The sequence below is a fragment of the Pipistrellus hanaki genome (assembly GCF_964339955.1).
Source record: "Pipistrellus hanaki genome assembly, chromosome: 2".
Classification (NCBI taxonomy): Eukaryota; Metazoa; Chordata; class Mammalia; order Chiroptera; family Vespertilionidae; genus Pipistrellus; species Pipistrellus hanaki.
In genome coordinates, this window is record NC_140504.1 from 35350588 (window position 1) to 35371199 (window position 20612).

The 20612-nt window shown below is 40.5% G+C and overlaps 1 protein-coding gene and 1 long non-coding RNA gene across 3 annotated transcripts in view; both read right to left on the reverse strand.

Annotated features, from left to right (window-relative positions):
* Window positions 1-18428, reverse strand: part of LOC311618213 — a 31664-nt gene extending 13236 nt beyond the window's left edge. The window contains exon 1 of one of the 2 annotated variants that reach the window (XR_014794275.1): window positions 18408-18428. This is a non-coding gene — a long non-coding RNA (uncharacterized lncRNA). Of the gene's footprint in view, window positions 1-13779; window positions 13799-18407 lie in introns of those variants that run through there. The other variant, XR_014794276.1, reaches the window with a different exon arrangement.
* The window catches only part of GNB4 (G protein subunit beta 4), a 41797-nt gene that overhangs the window by 14509 nt on the left and 6676 nt on the right, over window positions 1-20612 (reverse strand). The window contains exons 2-3 of the mRNA XM_084875566.1: window positions 9487-9584; window positions 1105-1143 (exon numbers count right to left, since the gene is read on the reverse strand). Coding sequence (XP_084731692.1) covers window positions 1105-1143; window positions 9487-9543 — 96 coding nt within the window. The 5' untranslated portion in view covers window positions 9544-9584. The remainder of the gene's footprint in view (window positions 1-1104; window positions 1144-9486; window positions 9585-20612) is intronic.

Consider the following 20612-nt stretch of genomic DNA (forward strand, 5'->3'; position numbering starts at 1 on the left):
ATGATCTCACTCTCATTTGTGGAATATAATGAATAACACATAAACTGATGAACAAAGATAGAGCCAGAGGGGGAAACATATACTAGAATAGAAGTAACCTTGTTATTTGCAGATTTTTAATATTTCCTACAACTTTTGTGATATCGTACTATGTTAGTAGAGTTTTGGTAATATTATTATATTTAAAATCCTTTTATTCTTGAAATATTAATGTTTATTATATGTAATATTATATATAAGATAATTTTCTTGAATAATTTGTGTTTATTGCATGTAACATTATTATATTTAAAAGTTTTTCTTGAAATTAAAAAAAAAAACTAAAAAAAAGGAAATCAGGCATAAAATAAACGTAGAGGGATTGAAGGTAATTCAATATAAATAATTCCACTGAGTAATTACAGGATCAATATGTAGTTCAAGAAAAAGTATAACTGATTTAAAATTATGCTACATGCATGCCTTCTACCCTGTTTCCCCAAAAATAAGACAGTGTCTTATATTAATTTTTTCTCCCAAAGTTGCGCTAGGTCTTATTATCAGGAGATGTTTTATCTTTCCATGCGCTGGGTCTTATTTTTGGAGGATGTCTTATTTTCGGGGAAACACGGTAGTAAGAGTATCTTCTGTAGACTATTAACTGAAAAGAACAGACATACCTCCCAACTTTACGGAAAAAACAGCCCAAATAAAAATCTGATGGTAGATGATCGAAGAGTAAAACATTTATAATTTTAATTGCCTATAAGAAAGCCAGTTTTATGTTTGTAAAGCACATAAAACATTTCTTAATGAAAATTTCTAATGTTAATTAACCTAATAAAAAGCTTAATCAGAGTATATCTAAAAGAATCAAGAAGCTCCCTAAAAAGAAACAAAAGAATCTACATATTTTGTAGTATTTATTTTCCACAGCTTTCTATTTTAACAAATGTGCTTTTAAAAGCATTTGTACAGCATCTGACAAATAATGAAGTGTTTTTAGAGATCTCATTTTTTCAATTAAATACTAATAGGAAAGAATCTGAATGTCATTTGCGTTGGTGCAAAGCTGGCTCATGGAAATTAGGGGACTGGGAGCTGGGGTGGGGACGAAGACCTTACCTGAACAAGTGTTGCATCATTGCATGCTTTCCTGGCATCCTGAAGAAAAGAAAGGATGATAAAACGTTTAGACATGGAAATCACTAGGCACAACTTAACATTTTCATTGCAAATGTGTTCTTACTGTACCACATAATCTTTATTCAAAACAACTTTCATTGGGATAAGATTCACATAACACAAAGTTAACCATTTCAGTCATCTTGAAGGTGTATAATCGAGTGATCAGTATATTCACCATGACCCACTACCTAATTCCAGAACATTTTCACCACTTCAAACAGAGAAACCCTCTTCCCTCATTCCTTGGTAATCACTAATTTACTTTTCTACTTCTATGGATTTTCCCATTCTGGATATTTTATAAAAATGGAATTGTACAGCCCAAACTGGTTTGGCTCAGTGGATAGAGCATCAGCCTGCAGACTGAAAGGTGCCTGGTTTGATGCCGGTCAAAGGCATGTACCTTGGTTGCAGGCACATCCCCAATAGGGGGTGTGCAGGAGGTATCTGATCAATGTTTCTCTCTCATTGATGTTTCTAACGCTCTATCCCTCTCCCTTTCTCTCTGTAAAAAATCAATATAAGAGAAAAAAATAATGGAATCATAAAGTAGATGACCTTTTGTGTCTGGCTTCTTTCACTTAATATAATGTTTTCAAGGTTCCATAGGGTGGCACATATCAGTACTTCATTTCTTTTTATGCCCAAGTAATAGTCCATTATATGGAAACTAGAGGCCTGTTGCAAGAGATTCCTGCAAGAATAGGTCTTCCTGTGGCCTCGCTCTCTCCCGTCTCCACTGCCTTACCCCCTCCCATCTCCGCTGCCTCACTCCCTTCTGCAGCGCTTGGCTTCCTTCTGCGCTGTCTTCAGTCTTCAGTCCATGCCTGCTTATGCAAATTAACTGCCACATTTGTTTGGGTTAATTTGCACATTCACTCCTGATTGGCTGGTGGGCATAGCAGAGGAGCAGTCGATTTGCATGTTTTTCTTTTATTAGTGTAGATATGACATTTGTTCATCCATTAATTAATTGGTGGACATTTAAGTTATTTCAATTTTTTGGCTTTTATGCATAATAATGAACATTCACGTACAAGTTTTTGTTAACTTGAGAAACTGTCAAATTTGTTCATCATAGCAGCTGCACCATTATATAGTCCCAACAGGGAGGCTCCAATGTCCTCACATCCTCACCAACACTGTTGCTGTTTTCTTTTTTTAATTTGTATTGTTACAGCCATCTTAGTGGAGGTGAAGTTGTATCTAGAGGTTTTGATTTCACCCATGATTAGAGATATTGAGCATCTTTTCATGTGGAGAATTTTTACATGTGAATACCTGCCATTTGTGTATCTTATTTGGATAACTGTTTATTCAAATCCTTTGTCCATTTTTAATACAGGGGGGGTTGTTTATTGTTGAGTTGTAGGAGTTGTAGTATTCTGAATACTAGGCCCTTATCAGGTGTATGATTTACAAACTTTCTCACGTTCTGTAGGCTGACTTTCCATTTGCTTGATAGTGTCCTCTGACATACAAGTTTTTAACTTTTCATGAAGTCTATTTTTTTCTTTAGTTGCTTGTGCTTTTAGTGGCATATTAAACTGTTACCTAAGCTAAGGTCACAAAGATTAACAGCTATTTAACTTCTAAGAATTTTACACTTTTAGCTGTGATATTTGGGTACCATTTGAGTTCATTTTTTTACACGATGTGATGTAGGAGTCCAAATTCACTCTTGTGTGTGTGGATAACCTGTTGTACTAGCATCATTTTTAAAAGGGATTATTCTTTCCCTATTGAATGGTCTTGTTACCCTTCTTGAAAAACCATGTATCTTTGGCTAATTGACTTACTTATGGACTCCCTACTGTATTTCATTGTGCAAATGTATACTGAGTTTATGACTAAGAGATTTTTAATTGTATTCCCTGAGTAACAATGAACTAGGTTGATTTAATAAGGTCACAGTATACACAGTTATATTTGTTACTAAGCTGCAGCAAAAGCATGAGATCTGAGTTGCCCTCTGTTTATTCTGGCATCTAGAAGTTGAGGTGATAGGAATGATATTTATAGTATAACCCAGGTCATTTCAGAAATGTTTTTAAAACTACATAGCACTTCTATGGAAATGCTTTCCAATACACTGGATACAGATGCTATTAGAAATAAAATATTTTAGATTCAATATGAGAAAAAAGACATGGCATTTCAGGAAAAACAATGTTTATATAATCACCAAAGTTTACATTAAGTTGCACAACTATATATTTATATTAATAGCATTAATTAATAGCATTAATTAATGCTTATGCCTAAGCATTATAGGGTAGACTTTCAGAGATCTTAAACTTTTACACAAACTGAAGGGAATTATCAAAAGGAAGATAACGAAACAGAAATCAATATAACAAAATAAGGAAAGAACATATATAAGCAAAAAAATGTTTTAAATCAAGCATAATAATAAATTTAGAGACTTCATATACATGGGAAAATCAGAAGTGCAATTAATTCTTCCTACTAGACTTGAAACTATTCCCCCCCTCAAGTGTTAGGGTAGTGTCCTTTTCAACTCTGTTTTTCCCTACTGTGCTTAGCGTGCTCGTGTGAAGAGGAAGCACACAGTATTTGTTGAATAAATGTGCCAGGTGGACGTGTTCCACAGCCGAGGGGGAAAAGGCCTGCCTCCACTTGCAGCAAAGACTAGATGGAATGCATAATCTTTCTGGCTGCCCTTCCAACCTATTTATAAACCCTTAGAATATTTCCATGTCAGGGTGTTATAAGTAGTTATACAAACATACGATTTGATTCTCTCATTCTTAGTCAAATTGTGGGTTAAGAAAACCTCATTTGGCAAGGAATGACTTAGCCCACTTTCCTGCAATGAAAAGAATTTCCAGAAATGACAGTGATGGCCTGAACCATGTTCCAAAAATGGTGGACTTGCAGACTAAATTCTAAAAAAAGAGCTCCCTGATTTTAAGCTTTATGAAATGAACTATGTCATTTAGGTCATCTTCTTAATCCAGTCATTCAATTAAGAAATCAGTTGCCACCCTGGCAGGTTTGCTCAGTGGTTAGAGTGTCGGTCCACAAACCAAAAGGTTATGGGTTCATTCCCAGTCAAGGGCACAAAACTGGGTTGCAGGTTTGATCCCTAGCCCTAGTATTCCAGACAAGAATGGCATAAGAAAATTACAAGTCAATATCCATGGATGAACATAGATGCAAAAAATCTCAACAAAATATCAGCAAATGGAATTCAATAATACATTAAAAGGATCATACAGCATGATCAAGTGGGATTTATTCCAGAGATGCAAGTATGGTTCAATATCTACAAATCAATGTGATACACCACATTAACAAAATGAAAAATAAAAATCATATAATCATCTCAATAGACTCAGAAAAAGCATTTGACAAAACCCAACATCCATATATAGTAAAAAAAAAAAACCCTCTCAACAAAGTAGGCACAGAGGGAACATACCTCATAATATATATGACAAGCCCGCAGTTAACATCATACTCACTGATGAAAAGCTGAAAGCTTTTCCTCTACAATCAGAAACTAAACAAGAATGTTCATTCTCTCACCACTTTTATTCAACACAGTACTATAAGTCCTTGCAAAAGCAATGAGGCAAAAAAAAAAAGAGGGGTGGGGGGGTGGAGAAGGAGAAGAAGGAGGAGTAAAAGGCCTGGCCAGCATGGCTCATTGGTTGAGCGTCAACCTATGAACCAGGAGGTCACAATTTGATTCCCCATCAGGCCACATGCCTGGGTTGCAGGCTTGATCCCCAGTTGGAAGCCTGCAGGAGGCAACCGATTAATTATTCTCTTTCATCATTGATGTCTCTATCTCTCCCTCCCTCTCCCTTTCTATCTAAAATAAATGTGGGGCGGGGGAAGGGAGGAAGCAAAAAAGTCACTATTTGTAGATGACACAGTATGATATATAGAAAGTCCTAAAGACTCACACATAACACACAAAAAAAACAAAAAAAAAAACAACAACAACAAAAACTGTTAGAATAAATGGATTCAATAAAGTTACAGAATTCAAAATCAATATACAGAAATTTGTTGTATATCTATATACTAATAAAGAACTATCAAAAATAGAAATTAAGAAAACAATCCCATTTACAATTGCATCAAAAAATTAAAAAGCTAGGAATAAATTTAAACAAGGAGGTAAAAGATAAAACACTAAAAAATATAAAATATTGATAAGTGAAGATGCAATTAAATGAAAAGATATTTTATGCTCATGGGTTAGAAGACCTAATATTATTTAAATGTCCATATTACCCAAAGCAATCTACAGATTCAATGCAATCACCATAAAAGCCTATGGCATTTTTCAACAAAATGTATCTTTCAATTGTGTTCAAGATGGAGCTTGTATTTGTTTCTTATGCTCTTTAGGTTTTGAGTTGATTTCTAAGAGTAAAAGATGACACGTATTTATTATGCCACTAATAATTTAAAAATATATATTTTATTGATTTTTCACAGAGAGGAAGGGAGAGGGAGAGTTAGAAACATCAATGAGAGAGAAACATCGATCAGCTGCCTCCTGCACACCCCCAACTGGGGATATGCCCACAAACAAGGTACATGCCCTTGTCTGGAATCGAACCCAGACCATTGAGTCCACAGGCCAACGCTCTATCCACTGAGCCAAACCAGCTAGGGCCCATTAATAATTTTTAATGTTTTCTGCAATGTAATGTTTTACAGATGGATCATTTTTAGTATATTACAAGGTGATAATCTGCCTCATCATATTGCACCAAAAAAAAAAAAAAAAAAAAAAAAAAAAAAAAAAAATCAAACTATGACTCCAGGTTTGTGACTAAGAAGAGAATTGTGCTTGTCTTTCAGGAAGGATTACATATATTCACTTCTTTGGGACACAGAGGCCATTAGTCCAACATATGTATTTGTTAGGAATGATTTTTGGAGAGTTCTTTAGAGATATGATAAAAACAAACTGGCCGAAACCAGTTTTGCTCAGTGGATAGAGCATCGGCCTGCGGACTGAAAGGTCCCAGGTTCGATTCCGGTCAAGGGCATGTACCTTGGTTGCGGGCACGTCCCCAGTAGGGGGTGTGCAAGAGGCAACTGGTCAATGTTTCTCTCACATCGATGTTTCTGGCTTTCTATCCTTGTCTCTTCCTCTCTGTAAAAAACTCAATAAAATATATATTTTTTAAAAATTGACCATTTCGATTTTATTGAGAGGACTCAACAAGATGGCGGCATAGGGCAGATACCCGAATGCAGCCCACCACAACAAGTTTGAATTTAGAACTGAAAAACGGGGTAAACATCACCCTGAAGCGCCGGATGGCTGGCTGAAGGGAGGCTCTACCATCTGGGAAGGAGAGAGAAGGCACGCTGAACCTCAGGAACTGTGAAGGTACAGAAAACTGTGCGCGCGAAAAGGCGGCCGCAGTGGCTGCCAGGCTGGGAGTGGCCAGGCCTGGAGAAGCGGCTGCCAGGCTGGGAGCGGCCAGGCCCGGAGCAGCCGGGTCTGGTGCGGCCAGGCCAGGAGCAGCGGCGGCCAGGCTGGGAGCGGCCAGGCCCGGAGCAGCGGCTGACAGGCTGGGAGCGGCCAGGCCCGGAGCAGCCGGGACCGGAGCAACTGGTCCCAGAGCAGCCGGGTCGGGTGCGGCCAGGCCTGTAGCAGCAACAGCCAAGTCCAGAGCAACTAGGTCGGGAGCGGCAGTTGTGGAACGAACCAGAGCAGCAGACCCGGAGCAGCTGGTTGTGGAACGAACCAGAGCAACAGAGGCCAGGCCCGGAGCAGCCAGGCCCGAAACAGCTTGCTCCTCGCCTGTACCTGCCCACGGCTGCCTCTCAGACATGGCTGGAAACTTTTGCGGGAACTTGAGGGTCTGCTGAATCAAGTGATGAAGGCTTAGATCTGGATGTGTTGAGTTAGTATAGCGCTGGGGTGTTGATCTGTGAGTGCCTTGGGTGGGGCCTGGATGAGGCTGGTTGACCTATTTGAAAATGTCTTTTGTGTGAAGTGTATCATTGGGCATGTGGAGGTATTATTGATATGAGAAAATGCTAAGTAACAGATTTACTATCTGAAAAGGGATTTACTATCGGGGAAAGGGAGGGAGGAAGAGACTGAACATAAACTGTGCACCTATGGATGAGGACAATGGGGGATAGGGAGGGGGCAGAGGGTGGGGTGGGAACCTGGTGGAGGGAGGAAGAAATGAGGAACCTTTGTAATAATATGAACAATAAAGATTGATTTAAAAAAAAAAAAAAAAAAAGAAAAGAAAAGGCGGCCGCAGAGTTCGCTGCCGGCTGGCTAGCGGACAGGGCGGGCCGAGTTCGCTACCGGCTTACCCCCAGCGCGCGGAGAGGGCAGACAGCTAATGCGCAGCTGGCTTTCTTGTTCAGGAGGAAAACAGAACCACCCTATTGCGCTGATAGACGGCCCCAGATAGGGAGAGGCCAGACTGTTGGGCAGTGGGCGGAGATCTCTCGGAGGTGTGTGAAGCCAGCGGCCATTACTGCGGGACTCAGAAACCAGGCCCTCGTAGGGAGGGGCTGAATAAAGCTTGTCTGCACCACCCGAGACTACGCCCCATCCAAGCAGAGCATAGAGGCCCTTCCAGTGGCTAGCTTCCTCTGCCAATAGGACTCTCCTAGGGAGGGGCAGACTCCGCCTATCCAAGCAGAATATAGGAACCCTCCTAGCTGAGGCACCTCTGATCCTCATAGCCAATTGGCTTGGAGATCAACGCTTCCCAGCGATACCAACAACAAGCAAGGCTTAACAACAAGACTGCACACACAGCCCACAAAGGGCTACACCAAGACTGTCCACCTCAGGTAACTGGGAGGCTGACTCACTGAAACATATAGGACACCTTAGCACACAAAACCACCCTACCAACTCAGGGAAGCTGTGAAAATGCCAAGACAAGGAAATAGAGCACAAACAAAAGAAATGGAGGAAAAGAAGAGACTGGATATAGAGTTCAAAACCACGCTTATAAGGTTTTTCAAGAATTTCCTAGAAAAGGTCGACAAGACCAATGAGGAGATGAAAAGGGATCAACAAGAACTAATAAGGGATCAACAAGAACTAATAAGGAATCAACAAGAAATAAAGAATATATTGTCTGAAATAAAAAATATTATACAGAGTCCTAAAAACAGAATGGAAGATCGCAAGAATCAAGTCAAAGATTTGGAACATAAAGAGCCAGAAGACACTCCTCCGCAGAAGCAAGAAGGCAAGAGAATCCAGGAAGTTGAAGATAATGTAAGAAACCTCTGGGACAACTTCAAGCGAACCAACATCAGAATTATGGGGGTCCCAGAAGATGAGAGAGAGCAAGATATTGAAAACATACTGAAAGAAATAGTGACAGAAAACTTCCCCCACCTGGTGAAGGAATTAGTCTTACAAGTCCAGGAAGCACACAGAACTCCAAACAAAAGGAATCCAAAGAAGACCACACCAAGACACATCATAATTAAAATTCCAAGAGCAAAAGACAAAGAGAGAATATTAAAAGCAGCAAGAGCAAAGCAGGTAGCTACTTATAAAGGAGCACCCATACGATTGTCAGCTGATTCTCAACAGAAACCATGCAGGCCAGACGGGAATGGCAAGAAATATTCAAGGTGATGAATAGCAAGAACCTACAGCCAAAAATACTCTACCCAGCAAAGCTATCACTCAGAATCGAAGGCCAGATAAAGAGCTTCACTAATAAAAAAAAGCTAAAGGAGTTCATCACCACCAAACCAGAATTATATGAATTGCTGAAGGGGGTTCTTTCAGAAGAGAAAGTAAATAAAGATAAAAACTATGAACAACAAATACGTAACTATCAACAAGTGAATCTAAAAACCAAGGGAATTAAAAAAAAATCTGATGAACAATATTAACTGGTGAATATAATAGAATCAGAGGTATGGTAGGGGAGTGGACTGACGACGATTCTCAGGGGAAAAGGGGATAGGGGGGCGTGGGAAGAGACTAAACATAAACTGTGCACCTATGGATGAGGACAATAGGGGTGGGGAAAGGGCAGAGGGTGGGGTGGGAACCTTGTGGAGGAGAGCAATGGAGGGTGGGAAGGGGGGGAATGAGGAACATCTGTAATAATATGAACAATAAAGATTCATTTAAAGAAAAAAGAAAAAAATAAAATAAAATAAAATAAAAATAATGATTAGAAAAAAAAATTGACCATTTCTAGTCTCATAAATTATTTAACATCTCTAGACTGATGACCTAATGAACAAATCTGGTTCATTTCTGGTATGAGATAAAAATGTTAAAAATGTTTTTGAGAAAATGAAAACGATTGCTCTTACCTGGATCTGATTCCGTAGTTGTTCAGCTTCCTGCCTCAACTGTTCCAGTTCACTCATTTTTTGAAATTTTTTACTTCAAAATTAACAACACAAAGCAACTATAAAAAAATAGAGAGAGACGAATTCAGTTCTCCATTTACATGTTAATGTACTTCAAAAACATTGACATTTGGCTTCTTTTTATTCCTTCTGAAACACCAACGAGATAGTCAATTATTACCAGAGTGTAAAACTGCTTTAGTAAATATAGATCGAGATTATTTATAAAGGGTATTATGGTGGAACGTGATTAGAGGATGGAAGCGAAATCTTGAGTTGTAGTTTTCAAGGCTAAATTATAGAGAATTAGTACTAGAACGGAGTCTCGTGAGAAACACTTCACAATAGGGCACAAACTGACATACCCACTTAGATGTCTCACAGACACCTCAAACTTACTACTTCAAAACTAACCCACCCTACCCCCAAGTCTCCCCTATCTCAGTAGGTGGTAATCCCATCCTTCCAATTGTTCAAGCCAAAGACCTGGGAGTCATCCTTAACATCTGTTCCCTCACACCCTACACGTAAACCATCAGCAAAGCATGCCAGTCGGTCCTTCAAAAAAGTATCCAGGATTTGACGAACCCTGGTTATGTCCACTTGGAGCACCTTGGTCCACGCCATCATCCTCTCTCACCTGGTCTCCTTTCTACTGCTTTCAACCACTCTCCAACCGATTCTACATTTAGCAACTAGTGATCCTTCCAAAGCACAAGTCATCTTCTGCTTTAAATCCTGCCACAGTTTTCCACTCCACTCAGAAGAGAGACTTACTCATTATTTTGAATTAGAGTCCTACTCAACTCTTACACACCCCCCTCTGACCTCATCCATCACTTTCTCTCGCTCTGATCCAGCCACTCAAAAGCTTTCTTGATGCTCCTTGAACACGCTAAGCAGCTCTGGCCTCGGTGTCCTGACACTGGCTCTTCCCTCTGCCTGAAATGCTCTGACACTCCCCCTCCCCCCATCCCAGGTCCTTTACTTCCGCTTCCATATTTCCTCTGGGGTGGGGGGGGAGGGAGAGTGGGGGCATTTCCTGTTAGCACTTATGCACCCACCTAGCCCCCTCACTCTCTCTCAATCAGGTCACCAAAGACTCAACACCATTAGCATGTATCTGCTTATTTGTTGTCTGCTTCCTTCTAGCAGGATATAAGCTCCTTAATGCAGAGACTTCGTTTGCTTTGTTCTCGGCTGTATCACTACCACGTATGACACTTTCTTCTTCAGGAAATAAGCTAACCTGAAATCGCTTAAGAAATAAAGGGAACTTTGCCCTAAAGATTTAGGATGAATCACAGAATCAAAACGCGTGACTCTTGCCACCTCAGGAAGAGATGAGAGGCTAAAAAACTAGTAGTATTCATTTTCTAACTGTCCTGCCTTTCTCTTCAGATCTTTGTTTTTTCCTCTTTCTACAGAATAACTTCCTCTGCTTCTCTGAGCACAAGACTCAGACTCTATCTGCTCAGGGCATGATTAGCACCCAAATTCCCGTAAGAATTTTTTCCCCAGTATCCATCCTTCATTCACTTCAACTCTGAAGTGGTATTGAAATTGCTGAGTTAAACAATTTTAAACTAATAATGTAACAGAAACTAGTAACTGCTAGTTTAAAATGCTCTTTCAATTACCGTAACTTCTTGACTAAGTTCTTTTTTGACATAAATGTTTGATTCCTTTAACACAGTTTAGGTAACTATCGTATAGTGAGAGCATGTAAGTGGAGCAGAAAGCGGCATATTGGTTATATTTTAAAAGCCAGCTGTGCCAGTTACAAATATCAAAAACACCAATGAGCCACTGTGTCCAAGCCAATTTATTAAACAAAATGGGAAATACAGTTGCATAATTCAAACTGCCTTCTCCCTCCACTTCTTCAAATGTCCACAGAATTTTTAATAAAGCAAGGCATTATGTAGCTTGTACAATTATACTGCTGTGTTAGTGAACAGCTATTTTAATCATACAAGACAGAGAAATACAAGTAGCTTACCTACTAATAATTTTCATTCTGATCATGAAAGCATATAAAATGAAAATATAATTTCTACACTACCTAAAATTCAAAAAACCCTAACCCCATAATGAATTAGGTAAGATATTTGAAAAGCTTTTAAATTCCTATCAAGAAATTTAAATCCACTCTTGCCTACTCATCCCAAGTATTCTATATACCGATATTCCCATGTGGCTTTCTCTCTCAAGAAGTCAGCAAAAACTTACAGCGGCATGGGTGAATGGATGAGAGAGAAAAATATAAGTTAAAGATGCTTAACCTGTTAACCAAGCGGGACCTATAAATACGTCAAACGTAAACAATATCGGGAATGGGTATGACGTATGAATACGTCCTTGAAATATATGTTGCGCCCCGAGAGGGATGGTATATATTTTTTGTAATTTTTAAAAATATTTTATTGATTTTTTACAGAGAGGAAGGAAAGGGGAGGGATAGAGAGTTAGAAATATCGATGAGATGAGAGAGAAACATCAATCAGCTGCCTCCTGCACACCCCCCACTGGGGATGTGCCCGCAACCAAAGTACATGCTCTTGACCGGAATTGAACCTGGGACCTTTCAGTCCGCAGACCAACGCTCTACCACTGAGCCAAACCGGTTTCGGCTATTTTTTGTAATCTTTATCATTGTTTGTAAAATTTATAATTTTTTAATTCGATGTGTCCATTTTTTTTGTCGGTATTCTTATCTAATTTTTTTGTAATTTTTTATTTTCCTTTGTGCTTTATATATATAAATAAACGAATATATATATATATATATATATATACACATATATATTTCATTTATTTTCATTAAGTATAAATAAAAAATAACAATATGAAATTACGTCCTCAGGGCGTGACGTACTGACACGTCCTAGTGAAAGCGTACGTGCCCGTTACAGGTTGCGTCATTAAAAAGGGAACTCCCCGGTTAATAGGTTAAACTATAGCATAGGCATTAAGTTTTGGTTGTTTATTTTGCTACTGAATTTCTCATTACATTGAATTTTTTTTCTTGGGTAGGGTGTGGGATCTTTTTTTTTAATCCCCATCCAAGGGTATTTTTCCATTGATTTTTAGAGAGAGAGAAACAGAGACAGAAATATCGATGTGAAAGAAATGCCCCAACCAGGGTCTGGGCTGGGGAGGTGCCTGCAACCGAGGTATGTGTTCTTGACCAGAATCAAATCCGGGACCCTTTGGCCTGCAAGTCCAATGCTCTATCCACTGAGCCAAACCGGCTTCGGCTACTCCGAGTATTTTTAAGTGACCCAGAAATAAACCAATTCAGCGTCTTGTAAACCGAAGGCAACTTGTGCTGTCCGTGTTTCAGGAAACAAGGGCTGCTCTCAGGGTCAGGCTTGTTTCCCTTCACCTGACTGGTATTTTCTGGCAGAGTTCGTTCTTTCACCAAATGATGCCTGAATTTCTTTCTTTCTTTTTTTTTTTTTTTAATATATTTTATTGATTTTTCACAGAGAGGAAGAGAGAGGGATAGAGAGTTAGAAACATCGATGAGAGAGAATCACCGATCAGCTGCCTCTTGCACACTCCCTACTGGAGATGTGCTCGCAACCAAGGTACACGCCCTTGCCCGGAATCAAACCCGGGACCTTTCAGTCCGCAGGCCAACGTTCTATCCACTGAGCCAAACCGGTCCCGGCTGATGACTGAATTTCTATCATGCGCCAAGAATCGGGGCTACACGTGAATAAGACACAGTCCCCGCTCTCCAGCACTTGGCCGTCTAAGAGGAAAGGCAGATGTGTGAGCACACACTCTCACAGGTTCACAACCCATTCCCCTATGCCCTGGGGCCAGATGCATTTCAGAATTTGGAAGTTTCTAGATTTTTTTTAAAAAAGTGCATTCATTATATATCACATTTTACCCCAAAGAGACCTGGGGAAGGGTGTCACATAATCAGGAAGGAGTGCTCCTGCAGCAAAATGTGAGTACATTCATAATTGGGGGGGGGGGGGGGGGGGAGGAGATCAACTAGCAATTGTCCTATGAGATCAGGTCAGGCTGTGGCACCAAATAAATTCAAATCACATAAGCTTTTTTAAAAAATAGGTTTTTATTGATTATATTTTTAGAGAGAGAAGCAGGGAAAGGGATAGAGCAACAGGAACATCAATGATTTTAGAGAGTCCCTGACTGGCTGCCTCCTACACGCCCCCTACTGGAGATGTGCCCACAAACCAGGCATGTGCCCTGACCGGGAATTGAAACTGTGACCTCCTGGTTCATAGGTCAACACTCAACCACTGAGCCACAGCAGCTGGGCTACATGGAAGCTTTAAATGAATAGATCTAGCTTTTATCTAGGGTTTTTCCTGCGTTATTCCTGTTATTTTTATCTATAGGCCTAAAATGAGCACTATCCTGACCTACCGTCAGTCCAGGCCATCATGTGACCCACTCTTCCATCAACAAACATGTATTTAACACCTTCCCACCACAGGCACAGGAAGAGACCCGCTCCACTCAGAAAAGCAGCTGAGTAATAATCATTACATCAAGATGCAAGTGCTACAATGAGCACATGTTAAAGGCTTATGTCGCCAAAAACCAAATGTTTCATGAGAACGTAGCTGAACTCAATATACTGAATCAGGTTTCCCTAAAACTTCATGCAATACATTTTGAAACCACTGTCAGTGTATCTGCTGAAACCATTTTAGTATGCTTATATTTTTAGCTGTACTAGCTCAAAGTAACAAGTTCTATCAATTCACTCTCAGCTATGTCAAACAGCATAGTTGACAGTGAATTTATTTACCTTTTATTTTGCCATAAAACTACCTTCTCTAAGTCAAGACACCTCTAGTTTTAGGATTTCTAAGACTTTGTGAACTACACATTAGGAAAATAAATCATGATTATGTAAATTACAAGCCATAACCTTGACAGTCTATCTTTTCTCATATGACTACTCAAGTATTATCACCTTTTGGATTTTTTTTTTTGATAGGACCACATAAGGTTCATCTTGTATCACTAAGTCACACAGTCTTGTATTGCTTTAAAGTCACATAATTTGTTTTTGTTTAACCAGAAAAAAATCCTTAAATTTATCAGACTTGGTTACATATTACTCTGTTATATAATTTTTTTTAAATGAATCTCACTGCTAAAGAATGAAAATATGACAACCATGGGTGAGAATTCCATCTAGCAAATGTCTATGAGAGCCTAACAGGCATCATGGTCTAGTTTACTTGGTGACTTGGCCTCACTGGACAAAATGTGACTTGTGCAATTAATATATTCATGGAAAAGAAGCTACAATTCCATGTGTTCACAGCTTTAACGAAAGTAAAATATTTAAAGTTACCAATAACAGCCCTGGCCTATGTGGCTCAGTTGGTTGGAGCATCATCCATACACTGAAAGGTTTCAAGTTCCATTCCTGGTCAGGGCACATTCCCCTAGGTTGCAGGGGATCCCTGGTGGGGGCACCTGCAGAAGGCAACTGGTTAATGGTCAATCACACACTGATGTTTCTTCTCTTTTTCTCCCTCCTCTCTCTTTTCTTCTTCTTCTCCTCCTCTTCCTCCTCCTTCTTTCTCAATACCTCTCTCTCTCTCTCTCTCTCTCTCTCTCTCTCTCTCTCTCTCTCCCCCCTCCTCCTCCTCTTCCTCCTCCTCCTCCTCCTCCTCCTCCTCCTCCTCCTCCTCCTCCTCCTCCTCCTCCTTTCTCAATACCTCTCTCTCTCTCTCTCTCTCTCTCTCTCTCTCTCTCTCTCTCTCTCTGTCTCTCCCTCTCTCCCTTCCTCCCTCCCTCTCTCCTTTCCTCCCTCTTTCCTTCCCTTCCTCCCTCCCTCCTTCCTTTCCTCCCTCTCTCTCTCCCCCCCTTATTACCAATAAGTTGCTGATAATTAGCACTCTAGTGTTAATTAGTGTCTTTCTCCCAGTACAGATTTCATTCTCTCTAACAGAAAGCCATAATACCTAGGGACAAGATAAGACCTTGGAGGTTTTATTAATTAAAAAAAGCAAGAGTGCGACACTGGTCTGAGATGAACAGACATCCGCCAATGCTACTTCAGCATCACACTTTATTTGCCCAAATACCATACAGTTGCTGTCAGGGGTTTAGACCAACGGCTAATGAGTACCTCAGGCAAGCTATCTGGGATTCCACTCCATCCCCAACTCCCTACCCCTCACCACCAATGCTCTCAAAACCCATCAGTCAAAGGGGCCTTGAACAGTGAATTCAGTTAGTCACATTTAGTTTTAGTCTACTGCTCTGAGTCTCCTGATGTTTGCATCATGCCACACTTTAGCATCACATATGCCAGCAGCCTCAAAAAGGGAACACAGGTCACTCCTTATGCCTCCTACTCTCATTATCACCTCTAACTACTTCACAAAGACATTCCCTCACGGGGAGATTAGTTAGCACATACCCACGGGTGAGATTTACACACCACGTTTCTCCTCATCTTTATATCTTAAGACATGGAGGAGGCTCTGTGTGTGTTTTAAAGTTTGTTTTTCTCCCTCAAAAGTCTCTGTAATGGCACATTAACAATTAGTAAACAAAATAAAATCCCTTGCTAATAAATTTTAATCCCCGTTGATAAAGGTTAATACATAACCATGAAGTCTAACATCTGGGTTTAAAAGTCATCAAGTGCCAACTGCTTTTGCTTTTTTCACTGCAGGACAGGAGACTACATTTCCCGGAGCTGACACTTGCCCTCCCCACGGCCAACAGCTTCCCTGGAGGCCGTTTGTTTCATAAGGGATGCACCTCCTGACGAGCTCTTGACAAATTTCAGTTTCCCTAAGTAATCAGCTGTCTACCGTTTCCCATTTAAATAGATCATTTAATTTACAGAAGTCTAGAAAGTAAAAAGAAATAATTTTTAACTATTTCCTCTTAACAGCTGGTCACTACAAACCTTATTAACTATCATGGATAAAATGTACCAGGATATGTCACACGCTAATTAGACAGCAACGCCTCATTCAGCCTAAGCTGCATTCCTGGGCCTTAATTCCGCATGGCCACACAGTTAAAACCCAGTTTTTGTACTTAAAACAATTCCTGGGTAAAGGAGCTTAGGTGGGGAACTCATACAAATTGAAAGGTGGGGGGGGAAAGGGGACCGGAAATGGAGTCAAGCCATTGCTAAATGTTACCACAACATCCCTCTGGAAGAGCCCAGAGATGATGAGGTCTCTGGGCACCGGGACCACTGCTCTCACCTTTGTCTCTCCCAAGCTAGTGTTCTCACTTGATGGTTCAGAGCCCATCTAGTTCTCTAAGGCTAAAATTTATTACAAGTAAGATGATGAAGAAATAGCGAGGCTTTTAAAACAAGGTATTTTTGAATATATAAGAATGAATGCTTAAGGATAGATATTGCCAAATGCTTATATAACAAACAAACAAATCCTACATAATAAAAGGCTAACATACAAATTGACCAAATGGAGTAACGATAGGTTGCTATGATGCCCACTGACCACCTGGGGGCAGACGCTCAATGCAGGAGCTGCCCCCTGGTGGTCAGTGCGCTCCCACACGGGGAGCACCGCTCACCCAGAAGCCCTGAGCCAGGCTCCCAGCTGGCGAGCGCAGCCTCCAAGGCAGAGCTAAGGATGTCCAACTGCCACCTTCAACCATCAGGCGGACACTCCCTGAGGGCGCAGGCCGGGCTGAGGGACCCCCATGATCTTGTGTACCAGGCCTCTGGTTACAAATATAAATCAACAGAAGAGCTGATAGGAAATATTATGTGGCTATTAAAAAGAGAATGTTGCCGAAACCAGTTTGGTTCAATGGATAGAGCGTCGGCTTGGGGACTGAAGGGACCCGGGTTCGATTCTGGTCAGGGGCATGTACCTTGGTTGCGGGCATATCCCCAGTAGGGGGTGTACAAGAGGCAGCTGATCGATGACTCTCTCTCATCGATGTTTCTAGCTCTATCTCTCTCCCTTCCTCTCTGTACAAAATCAATAAAATATATTTTTTAAAAAAATAAAATAAAATAAAAAGAGAATGTTGCCCTAACTGTTTTTGGCTCATGGATAGAGCGTTGGCCTGCGGACTGGGGGGTCCCGGGTTTGATTCCGGTCAAGGGCATGTACCTTGGTTGCGGGCACATCCCGGGGGGGAGGTGTGCAGGAGGCAGCTGATCGATGTTTCTCTCTCATTGATGTTTCTAACTCACTATCCCTCTCTGTAAAAAAATCAATAAAAAATATATATTAAAAAAAAGAGAGAGAGAATGTTAGAGCTTTAAGTACTTGCAAAGATGCCAACACTAATAATGCCCTCTGAACAAATGCTCCCTTTTGGGGCTCCAACTGTAAGCAGATAAGCCTCCTGGTGGGAGGGGTTTGCCCTTACCCAGCAAAGTATATTCTGAGTTTCCTTGGTAATAACTGCTACACCAACATTGGGGAGGGGGGGATTTAAGCTGTATACTCCTGTTGGGGTCCTAATATACAGCGACAAAAGATATGACTTTGGGTAGTGGGCACATGGTGCAATAGAGACCCACACCTTTCCTTGTATCATGGAAACCCACACCTGAAACCTATATGATCATGTTGACCAATGTCACCCCAATAAATTTAATAAGTAAATAAATAAATAAATAAATAATGGGATATTAAGAGAAATTTTTAAATTATTTTAGGTCACTAGCACATTAGTATTGAAATCATGTCATACTTTTAAAAAAAAAAACATATTTTTGTTGATTTCAGAGAGGGAGGGAGAGGGAGAGAGAAATAGAAACATCAATGATGAGAGAGAATCATTGATTGGCTGCTTTCTGCATATCCCCCACTGGGGATCAAGCCCCCAACGCAGGCATGTGCCCTGACCAGGAATCAAACCATGACCTCCTGGTTCATAGGTCAATGCTCAACCACTGAGCCACATCAGCCAGTAGGGCTATGATAGCACAAAAGGGAGGCATGGAGGAGGCAGCCAATCTATTTTTCTCTTATCATTGCTATTTCTATCTCCTTCTCTCTCTCTGCAAGCAATGAAAATATATAAAACATAAATAAAATGAAGAGCAGAGTCTGAATTAGGAAAAAAAAAAAAGTGTTTCCCCTAGTACCCCAGGTTTGAACGCTGGCTTCTCCACTGGTGTATGTTAACTGACATGTAGAAAGGTCAACAAAGGTTAACCGAAATTCTTACTACAGTTGAGAAAAAGGTGCCTTTGAATTACATATGGAAAAATATTTAAAGTATTTTAATGGAAAGAATTCTTTTTAAGCAGACATCATAATAATAACAATTACTACTACTATTATTATTGAGAGAGAGAGAGAGAGAGTGAGAGAGAGAGAGGGAGGGAGGGAGAAATATCGATGTGAGACCAGAGATCAAACCTGCAGCCCAGGTATGTGCCCTTGACTGGGAACTGAACCTGAGACCCTTTGGTGCTCGGGCCTACACTCTAACTGCTGAGCCACACCCAACAGGGCAAGGTTCTCCCATTTTTGTTTCTCCCTACCAACCTAGTCTATTCATCCAGAGGGCAGACAAAAGAAAGTTGAAGCCATAGAAAACAAAGTTGGTAACTTGCTAGCTTCCAGAGAAGCTGTAGCAGTGTCACCAGAAAACTTTAAACAGCACTAACCTTATAAGATTCTCTGAGACAGTGTCACTTGAAAAATAGGATTAGGTAAAACACAGCAAAAATAAAATAAAATTTAAAAAAATCAGCGAGCATTAATTTATATATCTATTCATTTATTTAAATATCTGAGTTCCAAACACAGGCCGGGCCCATTCCAGGCTCTAGGGATTCAAAAGTCATCAAAACAAGCAAAAGTTCCCATTGTCATGGAGCCTTATCCTACGAGTATATCGGTCTAGGAGACAGATAATAAAGCACAGAAATAAGTAACAATTTCAAGTATAGATAAATACTACACGGGGGGAAACACTGCAAGGAATTAGAGGGTGACAAGAAAGGCTATTTTTAAATAAATTAATCCAAGTAAAGACCTGAATGAAATGACTGAATGAGTGATGCCCTGAATGGGGTAGACAGCCGTGCCAGAAGAAACGGTAAATGGAAAGGCCGAGCGGCAGAAACCAGGCTGGCGTGCTGCTCAGTCAACAGCAGAGAGGATAGAGAGGCTGGAGGGAAGTGAGCAGAGCAGAAGAGATTAGGGAGACCAGCGGAGGAACCCAACCATGTGATGGAGGAGGCCTCCTGACCATAGAGAAAACTTCAGATTTTATCTAACCAGAATGGGTTCAGATGACTGAGAGACATCTGACTCGTCTGACATTTTTTTAAAGTTCATGCTGGCTGCTGGGGGACGGAGCTTGGAAGTGGAAAGACCAGTTAGCTGCCGCAACAGTTCAGGCCCAGAAGGAGGGTGTCTTGACACAAAAGTAGTGGCATTAGAGATGACGGAATAATTTTTAAGTTAGAGCCCATAATACTTGCAATGGAAGAATAGATATCCCATGAGTGAAACAGGGGAATTGAGGGGAATTCTAACCACTGAGCAAAAACAGCCAAACCAGCCAGGGCTACTGCGTATCTTCTAAGAATAAGAATATTCTCTTACATCCCAGTACAATATAATCCCAGTACAATCAAATTCAGGATGCTTAACATTGATATACCACCATAATTTAATATGCAGTACATATTCAGATTTTATAATGATCTTGAGCAACTTCCTTCCTCCCTCCCTTCCCCTCCCCTCCTCTCCTCTCCCCTTCCCTTCCCTTTCCTTCCAACCTACCTACCTACAATTGAATTTTCAATCCAAGATTCAGCCCAGGATTATGCACTGCATTTCACTGCCAGGTATCATGAACTTCCTTTAATCTGCAATAGTTCCTTTTGCCTTTCTTTGTCTCTCAGGACATTAACATACTGGAAGACTACAACCAGTTACTTTGTAGAACAATCTTCAATTAAGGTTCCTCAGTTGTTTCCTCATGATTAGATTTTGGTTATGCATTTTAGAAACACTACAGAAGAGTAATGGTGTCCCTAGTTTAAACACATCAAGAAGAATATGTTTATCCCACTACCAGTGATATTAACTTTGACCACTTGGTTGAAG